The sequence below is a fragment of the Condylura cristata genome, unplaced genomic scaffold, assembly GCF_000260355.1.
Source record: "Condylura cristata isolate star-nosed mole 26May11 unplaced genomic scaffold, ConCri1.0 scaffold00002, whole genome shotgun sequence".
Classification (NCBI taxonomy): domain Eukaryota; kingdom Metazoa; phylum Chordata; class Mammalia; order Eulipotyphla; family Talpidae; genus Condylura; species Condylura cristata.
The window spans coordinates 17,210,410-17,226,815 of NW_004567103.1; the positions used below are offsets into that span (position 1 = coordinate 17,210,410).

Here is a 16,406-nt window from a genome sequence, read left to right on the forward strand (position 1 = left end):
CCTGGTTGCGTGGAGGGTTGTTTTATTCCCCCCCCCTATTTTTTTTTTTTTTTCTCCCGGAGTCTTATTAATTTCTCTGTGGGGCTGCAGCTGGAGATCGCGGAGCGATGGAAATGACGCTCGGAGCTTTAATTACCGCAGCCGCCGGACAAGTGTAAGGAAAGCTGACAGGAAAAAGGACAGAATCGGGAGAAAAGCAAAGAGCTCCTTTTCTCCCCTCCCAAATTGGACTGGAGGTGCAAGGAAACTGGAAAGGGAGCCGAACATAGCCCGGCTGGGGGTTGACGCCGGAAACCTACCGCCTCTTTGCAATCAACTTTTTTTTGGAAACCCTTTTTCCCCCTTCCTTTTTATTGTTGACCAACCAGTGAGAGAGAAAGTGAGGGAGCGAGAAGAGGAAAGCTCACCCGGGAAATAGCTGCACAGTTCGGCCCGAAGCTGCGGGCGCACACGCGCGAGCACCCTCCATCCGCGCACTCGCTCGCACCCTCTCCGGGTCCTTCGGCCCCGGGCCCTGGACCCCGGGCGCCCACTCGTTCGCTGGCGCCGGGAGTCGCTGCACTGAGCGCGGCGCTCCGGACCCCTTCGCGCCCCACGCACGCCGGGCAGAGGGATCTCCTCCGCGTGCCCCCCGAGGGGATATGCCATTTGGACATGTAATTGACAGCACGGGACCTGAGACTTGCAAAAAATGAAGCTGGCGACAGGACTGTGGTTTTGGGTGAGTCTTCTCGTGGCAGCGGGGACCGTCCAGCCCGGCGCTTCTCAGTCAGGTGGGTCTCTGGTTTTCGGGCGCTCCAGCTGTTGAACCGGTGTCTGGGGGGCTCCCTCGCCCCCGGCCCAACGTGGTGCCCGAGCGGGGCGACCACTCCACCAGGGCTGTTTCCCTGGACGCTCTTGTCTTTCTTTTCTGTGCCCCCCAACTTACCCTTTGTGTGCTGTTTATTGTGAGAGCTCACTCTGCGCCCCGGTGCCTTTTCCTCTCCTTCACTCTCCTGTTTCTTTCCAGCGCGTTTTCTGTGAGCCTAAGCGGGACCCCTCGGGTTGAGCCGGTGGTGCAGGCGTGGGAAACCCAAATCCCGAGTCGGCAGAGACGTTTGTCTCCCCGTCGATGCTCCCGGGGGGAAGCGCCCACCGCGGGAGTAAGGGGCTCCCCTGGCGGTGCCAGCTGGGCCGCTTAGGCGCGGGAGGGCAGTGAGGAGCGGAGCGCGCAGAGCCGGATTTGGCACCTGTCTGTGCTGCTGGCGGCCACTGCGCCCCCAGTCGCTGGAGCTGGCGGGGTCAGTCCTGACTTGAGCCCAGCCTGGGTGGCTGGGGCGCGGAGGGCGGGCGCATCTCGGTCCGGGGGCCCAAAACTTAGGCCACGGGAGCCAGTGTCCCGGAGTCCTGGCCCGATCGATTTGTGGGGAGCTTGCTGGCCAGCCGGACCTCTTAAAAAAAAAAAAAAAAAAAAAAAGCAAGCAAGCAAGAAAAAAGGCTTGACACACTTGAGCCGAGAGCCCAGCCTTCCCGCGGTGGCTGTGCTGGCTCCGGGAAGAGTTCTTCCTGCAGTTCAACTTGCTATTGGCCAGAGTCCTTCCAACTTCTCTGTTTACTGCCCAGCGCGGCCGCCTAGTCAACCCGTCGCACCAAGTGCTTTAACTCGGGGCGGGCGCGGCGGAGCGAAGAGCCGGGTGCGCGGCCACTGCGTGCGGGAGAGCTGGAGCTCCAGGTGCTTGGACCCGCCCAAGGCTGCCGGACCCCCGAGAGCGAGCGTGGGGGGCTGGCGCGCCGCGGCGGGCGGGCGCCACTCGGCACCTGCAGCGCTCGGGAGCTCAAAGTTTCTGCCACTGGAGTTTCCCGGGGATGGAAATGGGACGCGAAAGGACTGTGGAGGGCCGGTGTCTGACGTGGCCTGGGGGGGCCTTGCCGTAAAGCCGGGAGATTTCCGGAACCATCCGGGGCTGATCGCGGGAGCGTGGGAGGCAGCTAGAGGAGATAAAGCCCCCGGGAGTGGCGAGAGGGAGAGCTTTCGGCCCCCGAGGGTGTCCTTCTGACCTCACCGAGAAAACAGCGCGCAGTAGTTTGCCCGCTCCGCCCCCGCCGCCGCCGCCGCCGCCGCCGCCTCCCCCGCCCAGCCTAGTAAATAACAAGTTCCAATCATTGAGCCTTTCAAAATGACCTTCGAATGGCACAATGCGCGCTGTTTGTACTGGCCGTTTGCACCCTCCCAATTACTCCGAAATTCTTCATGCATACCAGGTCCCGCGCTCCGCCACCTCCGGAATTACACCAACGGGGACTTGAGATTCCTAGCGGCCTCTTAGATACATCCCTTTTTATCTTCCTCCCTACTCTGCATCCCTTCATATTTCTCCTCAATGGGTTGATTATGCACATTGACCCATTCAAAAGCAGATACGACTGACATGCAGGTTTAGCTGAGAGGAATTTCTACGAGGCGACCTAGTGGGGGTGTCCGGTTCAGCCTCGGCCGCTGGGGGACCCGGCTCTGAGTCCGTAGCGATTTGGTATTAACTGAGACTCCGGGTTGAGCTCTGCCGAAAAGCCCTTTTCAGAATTTCTGCAAGGAATGTAATCCAAATTAGTTCTGCAGCTGTCCTCTGCCTCGTCTCAGGCGACAGCAACTCGCGCCCTCGCTGGTCTGCTCTCGCTTCCCCGGGCGAACTGTCAGACCCACAAGTGAGCCCATTTAGAGCGCCGGGATTAGCGTGCCATTGTTGTTCGGTGTGTGACTCTGTACTTGAAATTCTGGGGGCACAAAGGCGAGCCTCACTTGTTCCAAACACAAAGTAACCTAGATGAAAGGGCCGCACAAAGAAAAGCTCTCGGGTGCATCCTTGGTATAATTGCAACTGGCTGGCGAAGGTGATCCACTGGAAACTGTAAATGCCCCCAGGGACTTCTTTTTTCGTCCTTCCCCACCCCCACTCTGCCGCACCTGGCAGGGAAAGTTCAGCTGGGCTTAACGGAGTGCTTTTATAAAGCCACGTTACTCTTTGGGGTGTGAGACAGTCGCTCTGTGTTTGTGGCTTTGTATGTGTGGGCTGTACGTTCCCAAGTAAATACATATTGCGTGTCTCCTGTCTCGCGGTTAGCAGTCAGTAGCAGTTTGGAGGAGTTTGTTTTGGTCCAAATGAGAAATTAAGTGCGGATAAGTAAACTAAGCTGCCAGAGGGCGACAAGATGTTGAGTGAATTGCTTTTAGATGAAACAAATTAAGGAAACGAGGGAAGACAATCTGCTTCTCGCATTATTAGACACGCTTGGAGTTCAGGGGAAAGTGGCATATTTTTGAAATGCTAATTTCTTAAGAAGCAGAAGGAATGCACCTTATTTACTGCTCTATGTGAACAGAATAAAAATATAGGGGGGCGGGAGATTCTGCTGTGCTGATCTATGATATTTCTTAAAATAATTGTAACAGAGGAGGACCTGTTTTAATTTTTTTCTTCTTTTGCTTGAGAAAAAAAAACAGCGTTAGAAAAGACAATTTTGTAGTAATTCTGAAGGATTTTGTCTCATTGTCAGTGATTTATTTTGTCTAGAAATATTATAGCCAGAGATCCTTTATATGACAATTAAAAACCTCTACCACCAAAGGAATAATACAAAAGTTATCTTCCTGATATGACTGAAAAATATATAAAATTCATGTATTTTATATCCTATTTAGAATATATATACTAGTATTGAAGTAATATTCTTACATACCTGATAGATAGGTGATGAATAAGTTCACTTATGTCTTATATGCCAATAACTTAGTCCTGCTTTTCATTCTGTAAAAGAATATACACTTCCCCTATATATTTCCCTATATATCTCTGAAAATTTAGGGTTTTTTTTTTTTACATTCAAGAAGCAAAAGGTTAATAAAACTTAGGGGAAAGATGTTAAATATATATTTTAAAAGTCCTTTTTTAAACACGTGTGTAATATAAATGTTTGCTTTTCAATCTTGAAATTCATATGTGTGTAAAAGGGGCCTTTTTAGAAGAAGGTGTTATTTTTTCAAGATATTTCTAAATAAATTTATATCTATTACTAGAAATCATTTAAAAATACTGTAATATGGACTCATGATAAGGTTGAATGACTATGGCTGGATCATGGTTCCTTGTCTTATATTTTTCTCTTACACTAATGCTTTTATTTATTTTAATCATGCATGAATAGAAAGTCAATTTTTTAAGAAAACCCAAGCACTTACTCCTATATATTTTTCATTTAGTCACTCGAAATAGATCTTAATTATGAAATTACATTAGAATATTTAAAGGGCATGCACTTCATGGAAGATTTACGTATTTTTCACTTTACCCTGAACACAGTAAGTTTGTATTGGCTGATTTTTAGAGTTTGCATTCATTTGAAGGAAAAATCATATTTCTCCTTAAAGTGGATTCAAATATTTAGTATTCATGAGCTTTTATCCCTTTGGTTCTTAAATAGAAGTACTATTTATCATCTGTCTCATGCATTCACCCTTTCCATTACTATAGATTTTTTTTCTTTACATCTTATTATTTATTGAGTTTACACATGTGAATATATATCTTCCCCTCCACCACTAACTGTATTCTTTTTTTGAACGTCTTTCCCAGAAACCTGCCACTCAGCCACTGCAGGAGTCCTCTGAACCAGTTTCATTCTTTCTTTCTGATAAATCTGATATGGCTGGTTGGCTGGACAATCGCAAGTCATTCCATTGCTCAGATTTATTCCTGCAAGAAAATAAAAAGGCATCGATCCAAAATCACTAGCACATCTCAAAAGCCCTGACTCCAAGGCCAGATCTTTTTCCACAGAGAAGTCCCCTTTTCCCTTTTTCTTTCCCTCTGTTTCTTCTCTTGATCAAAAGGAGAAGGTAGACTACTGTTATGCAAAAAATTCTAGAGATGCAAGGAATAGTTCTCTTTCCAAATTGTCTGAAGCCTGTTACTAGAGCCATCTTGAGATTAATGGCTATATCAAATGCACATTTTAGACAATAAATTGAATTGGGTTGCCTTAAATATTGTACTGCTTAAGGATTTTCATTTTAAATTTTATTTCATTACATTAAGGAAATTTCATTATTATTATTTCATTATTATTATTTCATTAAGGAAATTTAACTTATATTAAAAATAGCAATAAATTTTGCTTCGTTTTACAATATTATGTTATTGTCAGATATCTGTGAGTTATTTGTAAGCAAATCATCAAAAAAGATGTTCTGTTACCTGCAAACTTGTTAGCACTTACTCTGATAGCATCTTTCTGAGAGATACTGTTTTATAAGAGATTTTAATATCTACATTGAAATTAGCTTATACATATTCAAGCCTACAGCTGTTCTACAAAAATTAATTGTCAAGCATATTCCACTGTTATGTTTTGCAATGATCTACTGACTGTATTATGCAAGGTAGGATTTAATCATATTATAAACTTTTCCCCAGGTTATATGATTTTAGAAATGTTCTACTATGTTCATTTGACCATATGGAACCAAATTGCATCTTTTATCTAATGTTCCTTTACTGAATTATTATAAATATTGGACAGTTGAAGTAAAAGCTTGCTTTTCATGATTTCCAGTGTAACAGTTGACTGATGTTTAAATTTTAAAATGAAAATTAATCTAATTTTATTTAACTTTTTTAAAAATTAAAAGATCTAAATTACTTCTTAAAAATTAGCTTTTCTGCATAATTTGAGAGGATTTTGACTATTTTGTGATTAACTTTACACCAAACATATTTACGTGGGTTAAATCAGGATTTTTATATGTTGTAGGCTAGTTCCTGCAGTTTCTTCTTAATACCTAGAGCAGCTCTAGGTATTAAGTTACTTTGTAACTTGACTTGTATTCCTGGGGAAAAAACATAGGTATTACACTCTATTTCTCCATTGTGTAGCTCTTCAATGATATTGTGATATATACCAGTCACAGGTTAGTTATGTTAATGCTCATATATTTTAATAAACATAATTTACATTTTTAGCTGAACATCTCTAGCAGAGGAGCTGTTCTCTAAGTGAATTAGGTTATCAACTCTAAAGCATTTATATTGAGGGCCTTTCCCTCAAAATGTTACTTTTCAGAATTGTTCTACTTTAGACTTCATTGTAGGTTTCTCTGTTTTTCTGGGTTATTGATAGTTCTGATATATTTATTAAATTAAACTATTTTCCAGTGTTTTAATCAAAGGTGTAAAGTCACCTTCTTGTTTTCTTAGTTGACATTAAAACTAGCTCTATTTGCACTACTTTTTCAAGAGGGAGGAGAACTGTCTCACTTTTATTATGTAGAAGTGAAATATGTGGGTATTTTTAAATTCCAAAGTGTTTTTTTTTCATGTAATAATTGTTTTATAGTTATTTTCATTTTAAATAAATGTTACTCTGCAGTCCCGTTGCTTTGCACAATTCCAGGAGGCAGCCATCGCATAGAATTTAATGAAATGATTCATGTCCAAGCTGCTGTAGGTAGCACAGGGACTACCTAGCTGCTGGGTAAAGATTCAGATTAGAGCACCAGAATAAAAGTTAGTGGGATTGGATTTTAGACTTGCAATCATTTCTGTGTGATCTTGGCTTCGACTTCTTGCCTTTGTGTCTCAATTTCCTCATTGCTGTCAGTGCAGCTGAAAGGATACCTAAATAATTAAAATCTTGAATTTTCTAAATGACACAGCCAAACAGAAAAAGCATATGTAGAATTTTTGGGAAAAGAAATCCATTCATTTTCAATTATTTTCATAAGTGGATCTTTTTCAAAAGGAATTTGTATCTGTAGCTCTGGTATCTAAAACAGGTGAAAAGGTCAAAAAGGACTACTCTTATTTTATTTTAAAAGATTTATTTATGCATGCATGCAGAACTGGGGTACAGGGCAGAGGTGCAGGGGCAGTAGGAGGCTTCACCAGAGACTGACCAGATCCAGTCCTTTTTTAAGTTAGAGCAGGCAGATCGATATACACTGCTGAGGGGAGCAGCGGGTGAGGCTGGAGAGGTGTGCTGGGTCCTGTGGGTCACCTTCTGGGCCAAGGATTGAACACCAACTGCAGCAGCTGCTGCCAGCTTGCAGTGCTGGGCTTTAACCCATTGCACCACCAGGAAGGACCAAGGGTTGCTTCATTAACAAAGCTGGAAGGAAACTTCAGCCAGAAGCCAGCTTTGTGTCCCAGCCTTTGGCCCTCCCCCACTTTCCTTCCACTTCCTCTCTCATCTTCTGTCTGGGTTTTACCCAAATCTAGCATTATTTAGAAACTACTGACCAGATCCAGTCCTTTTTGAAGTTAGCAAACTGGGAGCACAACGAAGTTAAACAATGAAGTGGCATCTCTTGGCGCTAGTGTCAATTTCTTTAGCATATGGAGAAATACTTGAAAAATTGCAGACACCTAGGAAAAACTAGATTTTTTTGTTATTTTTAAAGAGAATTATAAAACTGAAATGAAAACAAATGGATTGGACCCTAAATATCATACTGAGATGTTCTTATCAAAGGTAAGACTATGGGATCATCATCATTTTTATTTTAGGGAAGTGATTGTTAATTGCATTTATACATTTCAGCACATTAAAATTAAAGAAGTAAACGTTTTGTTAAGGCATACTTTTATGAGGTCTGTTTACCTTGTAATGCCTAATCTGATTACAGGATTTTGACCCCTAAAGTTGGATAATCCATACTGGTATCTGTATATCATAGACCCTTCAAGAGTATTTTATATGGAACTTTATTTAGATGGCCAATAGAAGAGAAAGCCAAGTGGAGAGTGGTATTTCTCCATTCTCTATAAGGCAATATGCATATTTAAATGTTCTACAAAGAATAAGCAGTGGATCCTTCATCAGTTAGTTCATGGGGAGCCTGTAACCAACATAATCCATAGGAACCCTTCAGATTGATAGGGGCCCATTTTTGGATCCAGGGGTCTTTATCTTTTCCCCAGTGTTTGATGGGCCCTCTCTTTAAGTGCCTACTCAAATCACAGTTGTATTCTTCAAACAAGTACATATGTAAACTTTAAGGGCCACCAAGATATTACATAGCAATACACACACACACTATATATATAGTTTATGTATGTATATATATATATGTGTGTGTGTGTGTGTGTATTACACTGTATCTACCAGGTAGGTCCATTTTCCTTCCTTTAGTTGGTTTCTGCAAAATGCTTTTCCTGGGCCTGTATTTGCAGTGTTTCTGACAAACTTATCTTTCTGTTTGTCACGAAATTCCTTCAAGCTCTAGAGCTTTCTTGGATATGATGAGCATTCTCATAGGCCATGACAGAAGGGAGGTTTGCAGTGTGTTTTGTCATGGAAGAGTCCCTTCTTGTTAGGAATTTGAAATGAAAATGGACCCCACTACTCTACCTATTTAGTCTCCCTTAAAGCATTAACTTAGACACCAGGAAACTCCCTGTGCAACACTGTTAAACCTCCTCTTGAGAATTAAACCTCCCCTTGATCATGTTAATCATGTTATCATGTTTTTTGCATTATTGTACAGTTACCAATGTATATATAAGCACTCAAAAATACATAAGACTCAATTTCTGAATACAGGCTGTGCATGTGTAATGCATATATTTATATATGTTTATATACATACACTTGAAGCATAGTGTAGTGGTATTAAAGAGAAGAAAATGAACGGTGCAGTGAGCACCATTTATTTTCGCAAAAGGTCAGATTTGTAAACAGTCAGTTTCACCTACTATATTTTTACTACTTTCCTGAATTTTACTGATGTTTATTCCCATATACATCTAGTAAAGAGGATGTCACAGTTTTAAGCTTTTAGGATAAAAATGGGGCATGTAAATATGCTTTCCAAAACTGCACCTGTGGTTTTTTTTTTTTTTTTTTTTTTTTTGGTTAAGACTGGAGAAAAAGGCAGTGGATTCTCCAGTTTCTGTCACTATGTTGGTATGGTTTTAATTTGAACAATGAGTTGTGTGATCTTGTATTTCAGGGTGGATCCCCATCCCTAGAATGGAGTTAACTAAGATCATGGATGACAGTGACTATTTTGTTTAAGCAAACTCTCATTTTACTCAAATCTTTGTTATTATTTCTTGAAGATGTAGAAAATTTAAGTTTTTCTATGGGGACCTACACATGAACACCAAATTAAAAAAAATGGTATATTTATTTAAATACATACTTTAATTTTTAGGATTTCCTTTTATCTGATGATTTTGTCTGGCACTAGAACAGTTAAACAAGTTATTTATTTATTTTTAAAAGATGTATTTATTTATGCGTACAAGAGCTGGGATGTAGGCCAGAGATGCAGGGGTAGAAGTAAGAGGATTCACCAGAGACAGAGTGGGGAGCAGAATAGGCAGCTCCACTGAAATACACTGCTAAGGGGAGCAGCAGGCAAGACACGGGGGGTCTGTTGCACTGTGTGAGTCACCTCCCTGGCCCTGTGTTGAACTCATGCTGCAGTTGACTGTGGACAGTTTCATACTCTGGATCTTAATCCCTTGCACCATTAAGGAGGCCCTATTTACATGGCTTATTAAAATTTATTCTCTAAGATTTTTCTTGATCTTGTCTGGTACTTAGAAAACTCAGAGCAGGGATACCAAAGTCCTCTTTATTAGTGTCCTTGTTCAATGTCTTCCTTGAACAAGAGAACCACCAAGATTTCCTTCATATTACTGCCAGATGACCGTTTCTAATATAACATGCTTATTATCCTATTTCTACTCAGAAGCATTTATGGGTTCTCATTATAAAGTTCAAAGACTACTAAAAATAGTCTTCAGTTTCCTTTTTAATCCAGCCTTAAGAGTTTAAGACGTATTTTAAGGGCCAGGCTGACCCAGTGAATAGTCCATGACTATTTCTTGCCTGTAGTCTTTGTATTTGCTCCTTTCCCTGGTCTTCATGCCTTACTTGGCTTCTCTGTCTGTCCAACCTGCTGAGTCTTTTCATTTCTGTAGTTCATCATACTTTGTATGACCTCTTCCAACACGGGTCACCCTGCCTGTAATTCTTATTTACCAGTTACAGCCTTTCATCTTAAACCATACTATAGTTTTAACTTTTTAAAAATGAGTAGTTTTATCCCCTGTAGAGACTAATGCAGTGCTGCATACATAGTGAGCTTTTTAAAAATAATTTTTAATGAAATAATAATATGCATTTGCTAAAACAATTTTAAACTCATTCATGGATGATTATTATATGTAATTAAAGTATATAGCGCACACAGTAAGCTGTTCTGAAAACATAATTATAGAATTCTTAATAATAGATACTAGGCATGTTTACTCTGGGAATTTCTTTAGTTGCTTTCTTGAGCTTCTCTCCATTTCTGCCAGTGGAATGGTTCCAAAAGTGTATCATTTGTTGCTATTCCCATTTTTAGTCTTCTCATAATTTTGTGCAAAGTATTTCTATTGATTTTATTTTTCATTTAAATATATATGTACACATGTTTACCTCTATGTATATGCACCCACATGTGTATATATGTGTGTGTGTTTATAGTTGCCTTCTTAAATCTGTAACTGCTGTGTAGGTCACTTTTTGTGGTCATTACATGGCTATTTCTAATCTTCTATTTAAAAATTTTAATCAGTTTAAGTACTAAGCATGTACTGACTCATTAGTGTATTTCAGAACCATGTTAGAAACTGAGAAGGGCATATAGAAGTTCAAAATGTCAACTTTCCTCTTTCTTTTCAAGGATATGTAACAATAAAGCCTATAAAATACAAGGTAAAAATATGTTATTAAATACTCTTCCAAATGCTTGGGAGAAATACTTTCCTCCAGAGAAATGCTAATAAATATTTCATGAAAAAGGATTCCAGACAGAATGTGGCATTTTCTATTCCTAGATATATGTGATACTACAACTTTGTTATAACTAAGATTTCTCAGTATCTTAAAATAGACAACCAGACATATGACTACCATTTTAAAAGGATCCTATAAAGGAAGTACTTGTAGCATAACTGAACTGAGAGTTGACTGGGATTCTCTTAGCTGTTCTTTCAGGTGATTCACTCTGCATTCTGAAAATTGGTGAAACGAGTATAGTATTTACAGATTCAGATTCTTCCAGGGAAAATGTTCTTCCAGACCTTTCCTCTCAGGTTGCCACATTGTAAGAATCTGTTAGCCTTTGTAGGTCATTGCCTTTTAAAGTGCCCTATTTGTACTTTTATTTATAATGTCCTGGAAGAGTTCATGTAACTTTTAAATCATCTACCAGACAGCAAAGTGATTTGTTAATAGTCGAATTGGGCATGGGGATAGAAGCACTTCTATTTCAATAACTTTCCTAAGAATCTATGAAACAAAGTCCGCGTCAGGGATCATTGTTCCTACTTCGTAGTGAGGCCATTGCGATACGAGTAAGTGTGCATATTCCAGGGAAGGCTGGCTGGCATACTAGTGTGGTCCATTACGTGTCCTGAGAGCCAGCTGGCTCTTCCTTCTGTTTCTAAACTTCTCTCATGCCTTCTCCCAGCAACAGAAGCTAGTGTACCTCTCAAAGGCACGGCTCCTCCCTTCTGCTCTATCAGAAAGGGATGCTTAGCACACCCGGTCTCTTCATTCAGAGCAACAGCTCTTTTTTCTTTTCTTTTCTTTTCTTGTAGCCAGATGAAGAAATTTGTGCAATAAATGTATGATTAAATGAGTTCTTAGATTACCAATTTCTATCTTCTGTTGAGTTTTCCAGAGCTCAATTTTTATACTATGCATATTGAGAAACCATCATCTTAAACTTGCCTTCTTGAGAAAATTTTAGAGCAATAGAATAGCTAAGGTTTGGCGACCTGCTATTATTATTTTGGAGAGCTACTGTAAGAGCAACACAAAAATAGAAAGTTTGGAAGGCATTGATACAAGAGAGGGAAACTGATGGCCTTTAAAAAAATTTTGTGGTGTTTCTGACAAGTGTACATTTTAAGAGTAATACTGTCCTTTTTCTAAAAAAAGCCTTTTTTAGCGACAATATATACAATATATTAAATATAATATAATTTTTTCATAGTGCATGTAGTTAAAGCTTACTGTTAACATAGGAGAAATCCTTGCTTTGAGAAGAAACATTGTCATGTGAAATAAAATCACACTGTAAAGCATTCATCATTATACCTTTGGATTAATGTATTTCATAGAAATAACTTTCAGGATATTTAAAATATGAATATACTTTATCTAGGTGTATAACTATTTTCGGCATTTTTTAAAATGAATCAAATAAAATTGTCTTAAATCTGTAGTTTAAAATGTGTGGGTGTGATTTAAAGATACTCACTAGCTAGCTTGGATATGTAAATGCTGTTTTACAAAGATCTCATCCCTTTAAATACAGCCCTTTGAATTTTTGATCATTTGTTATTTAGCATAGATAAAAATCTGTCTTTTATCTTCACCCTCTGGACAAGTTAAATGTGACCATTTTAAGATGTTATTATTAGATGTGAATGAAACAATGTGTCTAAATTAAAATCAATACTTAAATAGCCTAGGTATTTGTTGATATTTTAATTATTATATTAACACATTTAAATAATAAAAAGATTACTATTTCCAGTCATCCTTTTATTACATAAAAAATCAACTAAACAGTTAATAATATTTCCTATTACTTTTATCTTCAAATTTAGCAGCCTATTATCCCTGGTGACATATCGAAACATCTAAAAGTGTACTTGGAATTAATGGAAACTGAAGTGATTGGTATTCAGTTATAATTCTTTAGTGGCCTTTTTCTTTTAATTTTTTCTTTCTTTTAAGTACAGGATGAAATATGAAAGTATAAAAAGCTTTGAGATAAATTGAAATAGACAAAACATTTTATGCAACTGTTGGTGAAAGGGACATTCATTATTTTTTCTGTACTTACTATATTGCTTGTGGCCAGAATTAGCACACCATGAGCCAGAGAGAGAGATAAGATGAACAGAGTGGCGTGCAGCTAATTTTGTTTAGTAAATTTAGATCTGATACATGCTATTTTATTCCTACAAACTAACTCAGTCATTCTTTGAAAGGTAAGGATGAAGTTTGGCTCCTGTAGTTTAACATCTTTCACTCAATATTTATAGGCTATATAAAAATAAATTTTTCTAAGTTTCATATTTCTCACTGGCAGGATGAACAGAGAAGGTACTTTTATTAATGAGAAAAAGGAAAACTAAAAGCATTTCTGTTGTTTCACATCTGTAGACAATAAAATATGTCAAAACATCCAAAATATCTTTCCTTCAAGGTCTTGTACAGTGGACTTTTGGTATTCAAGGACTTTGGCTCTTTGTAAGAGAGTAAGAAGTCCCATTATTTTGTGGTAATTTTGTGATTTGAATCTGGGGTGTCATTAGCCTTGTATTCTGGAACTAGTCATTTATCTGCTATATAAGTCCACAAAAGGGGGTTCACTGTATTTTTTAAGAAGTGGCTATAAAGTAAAATGAGCAAATGAAAGTCCCATGGTGGCACAATGGGTTAACGCACTGGACTATGATGCTGGTAGCTGGTCGTAGCTGCCTCAACATGAGTTCAGTTCCCAGCCAGGCAGGTAACCCACATGGCGTGGCAGACCTTTCCTGTGTCGCCCGCTGCTCCCCTCAGCAGTGTACTTCATCAGTCTGCCTATTCTGCCCCCTCCCCCCATTCTGTCTCTGGTGACTCCTCTCACAGCCCTTGCACTTCTGGCCTGTACCCCAGTTCTGAACGCATAAGTCAATATATCTTTTAAAAGAAAGAAAAAATCCCAAACCTTGGGCTTGTAAAAATAGTGCCATTATTTGAAAGAATACATTTTTATGATATTTCTGAACGAGTGGAAAAATGCATTAAAACATGTAACACTTTATGGAAATTTGATTTTTAGGAAAAATTAAGAATCTGTACCACCTTATCCATATTTGGGAATATTTCAAGAAACATGTCTAAAAGTCTTCTTTAGCAAAGTGGATTATAGAGTATCTGAATAGTTATAAAGTTTTTTTTATATGTCTGCTATAGCTTTGTCATGGCTCAAGACTACATTCTTCATAATCAAGCTTACTATAGAGAATAATTCTCATATTCATGAATTGCTCATCTCATCATATTTCCAGTGGTGATTTCAAGGTTAATTTTTTCAGGCAGCTTTTCTCTTGATTAAAGGCTGTGGTAATTGTATATATGCTGATATAGCATATGAAGGGTTTAAAAACTTAGGACATCTCTGATTTTATACCAAGTCAAAAATAAATGCGTTTCAGTACTTCCTACTCAATTATAGGAAAAGATAACATTATTATTATTATTTTAATTCTACTAGTAATGTGAAAACCTGTTTGGTATTTTCAAAATCCTGTAAGTTCTTGTGTAACAGCATGATATTCATACAACAAAGGATATTCATTCAACAGGACAAATATTCAAGTGCTATGTTCCTTACGATTTTATTGCTATTACCTATTGAAATGCATTTTTCACTGATCATCTGTCCGAGAGCCCCAGTCAAGCCACTAAATAGTTAACCCCTGCTACAGTAACAAGCTTTCAGATCTCTGCTCTCATATATTCTGTGACCCAAACTATTGAATCAGATTGGATTTGCAATTACAGTGATTAAATACTCTGAATGTTATCCTTTCCACATAATTTTTTTGGCTATAAGGTTTTTCTTTAAATAATACCATTATTTTCATGCTAACTTGCTACAATTAACGGTCAACCAATTTGAAGGTTTGTTTAAGTTAAGCATATCACAGCATAGGTACCTTTCTATTTGACTTGATTTTTAAAAAGAAATGGCTTAGGAATGGTAGACAGGATGTCATCGGTCCACATGTTGAAATAACCAAGGGGGAAAATCCTGTTAGTGAGGCAGTATAAGTAGTCACATAAAGTTGCTATGAATTTTCCTGAGAGTGGGTAGAGATGCTGGTGTGTCATTTGTGTGTCTATCAATTGGGCTGCTGAAAAATTACAACAATTTGAATGTGTGGCTGCCATTATCTATGTGGTAGTAACCATATTACATGACTGTATGATTAGTCAGAATGAACAGTTATCTGGCAAGGTGTCAGCTGCTCCAGGTGGTATATTAAATTACTTAAGACATGGGCCTATTTCTTCAGGGCACCACACACGCTTTTCATTTGTGATAGATAAGGAAGAGAAAGCATACAATTTAAAATTTTATTTACACAATTAAAATGAAATAGTGTAAAAGAAACAGAATATCCACTTCATTATGATACACTTGGAATAGGTTATTTATTTTATACAAAGAAAACTATTGCAATGGAATAATGGAGTACTATTGTATGTGAAGCATGATTAAAGAAAGGAGATACAAACATGTAAAGAGAAGACTTGGGAAGGGAGTAACTATCTTCAAAAGTTGGGGGATTGTTACATATAAAAGGGATTAGCACTGTACTTGTAGCTTTGGAGAACAGAAACATTAACAGCTGTTTGGAATTGTAAGGCATCAGATTTCTGTTGAAGACCATCAAGGAGTTTCTCACAGTTAGAGCTTCCCACAGTTGGAATGGTCTGTGCTGGGAGGTGGTGAGTTCCTTCATGTGTGGGGTGGTAAGCTCAGATCTAACCTCTTCTATGATGAGAAGGAATGAATGAAGCAGCTGAGGGACCAACTGGTCAATGCTGTTGGCAGTGGGGATTTGATTCCGTGACTTCTAGGGCCCTACCCACTCTAAAGGCCTGTCACATGCACACTGGCCCCAAATACCCATTCCTACTCTCTGAGAAAATGAGCTCTAAAACCTACTCTGTGTCTCTGTAGCTGGGATTTCCATACACATCTTTCACCGTCCTACTTGAATTTCTGTGATCAGTGGATTTGTGAGAAAGCTTTTAAAGACTGTTTTTTCTTAAATGTAAAATATTTTTAAATTTTTTTCTCAACAGTCTTACGTTAAAACACTGAGACTCTGCTATAAGTATTATCCTTAGTTTTGGCAATCAGAGAACTAAATACGATTTCATTTAAAAAATAAAACATTTGCACGTTTAGTCTACTAACCTGTTACAAATAATTCACTGTTGTTTGATAAAGTCTACACAGTACAGAATAATAAAAGCATGCAAGTTTAAATATATATGCATATTTATATCTCATTGCGCTATTGGGTTTGTGCCAGCAGGTGTTTATAAGGTAGTCTAACTACACTGTTAGGAGAAATAAAGGAGAGGCTGGAACAGAACAAGGTGTTAGAGGACTAAAATTCAAAGAGATAAAAGGAGGTAGGCACATACTCAGTTACAAATAAAATAGCCTTTTATTATTCAGCTTTGGAAATATTTTACTACAAGGTCTTTGACACTTCAGTCTCTTTCACGGCCTCTTTTGGATCTATACTACAAGACAATTGAAATAAAAATGTTATTTTGTGGTCATTAATTTAGAT

At 38.8% G+C, this 16,406-nt stretch overlaps 1 protein-coding gene across 4 annotated transcripts in view; it reads left to right on the forward strand.

The window, feature by feature from the left end:
* Positions 1-402: 402 nt before the first annotated feature.
* The window catches only part of ERBB4 (erb-b2 receptor tyrosine kinase 4), a 942,163-nt gene continuing 926,159 nt past the window's right edge, over positions 403-16,406 (forward strand). For all 4 annotated transcript variants that reach the window (XM_004674330.2, XM_004674332.2, XM_004674329.2 and 1 more), the window contains exon 1: positions 403-773. In XM_004674330.2, the coding sequence (XP_004674387.1) occupies positions 692-773 (82 nt within the window). In that variant the 5' untranslated portion in view covers positions 403-691. The remainder of the gene's footprint in view (positions 774-16,406) is intronic.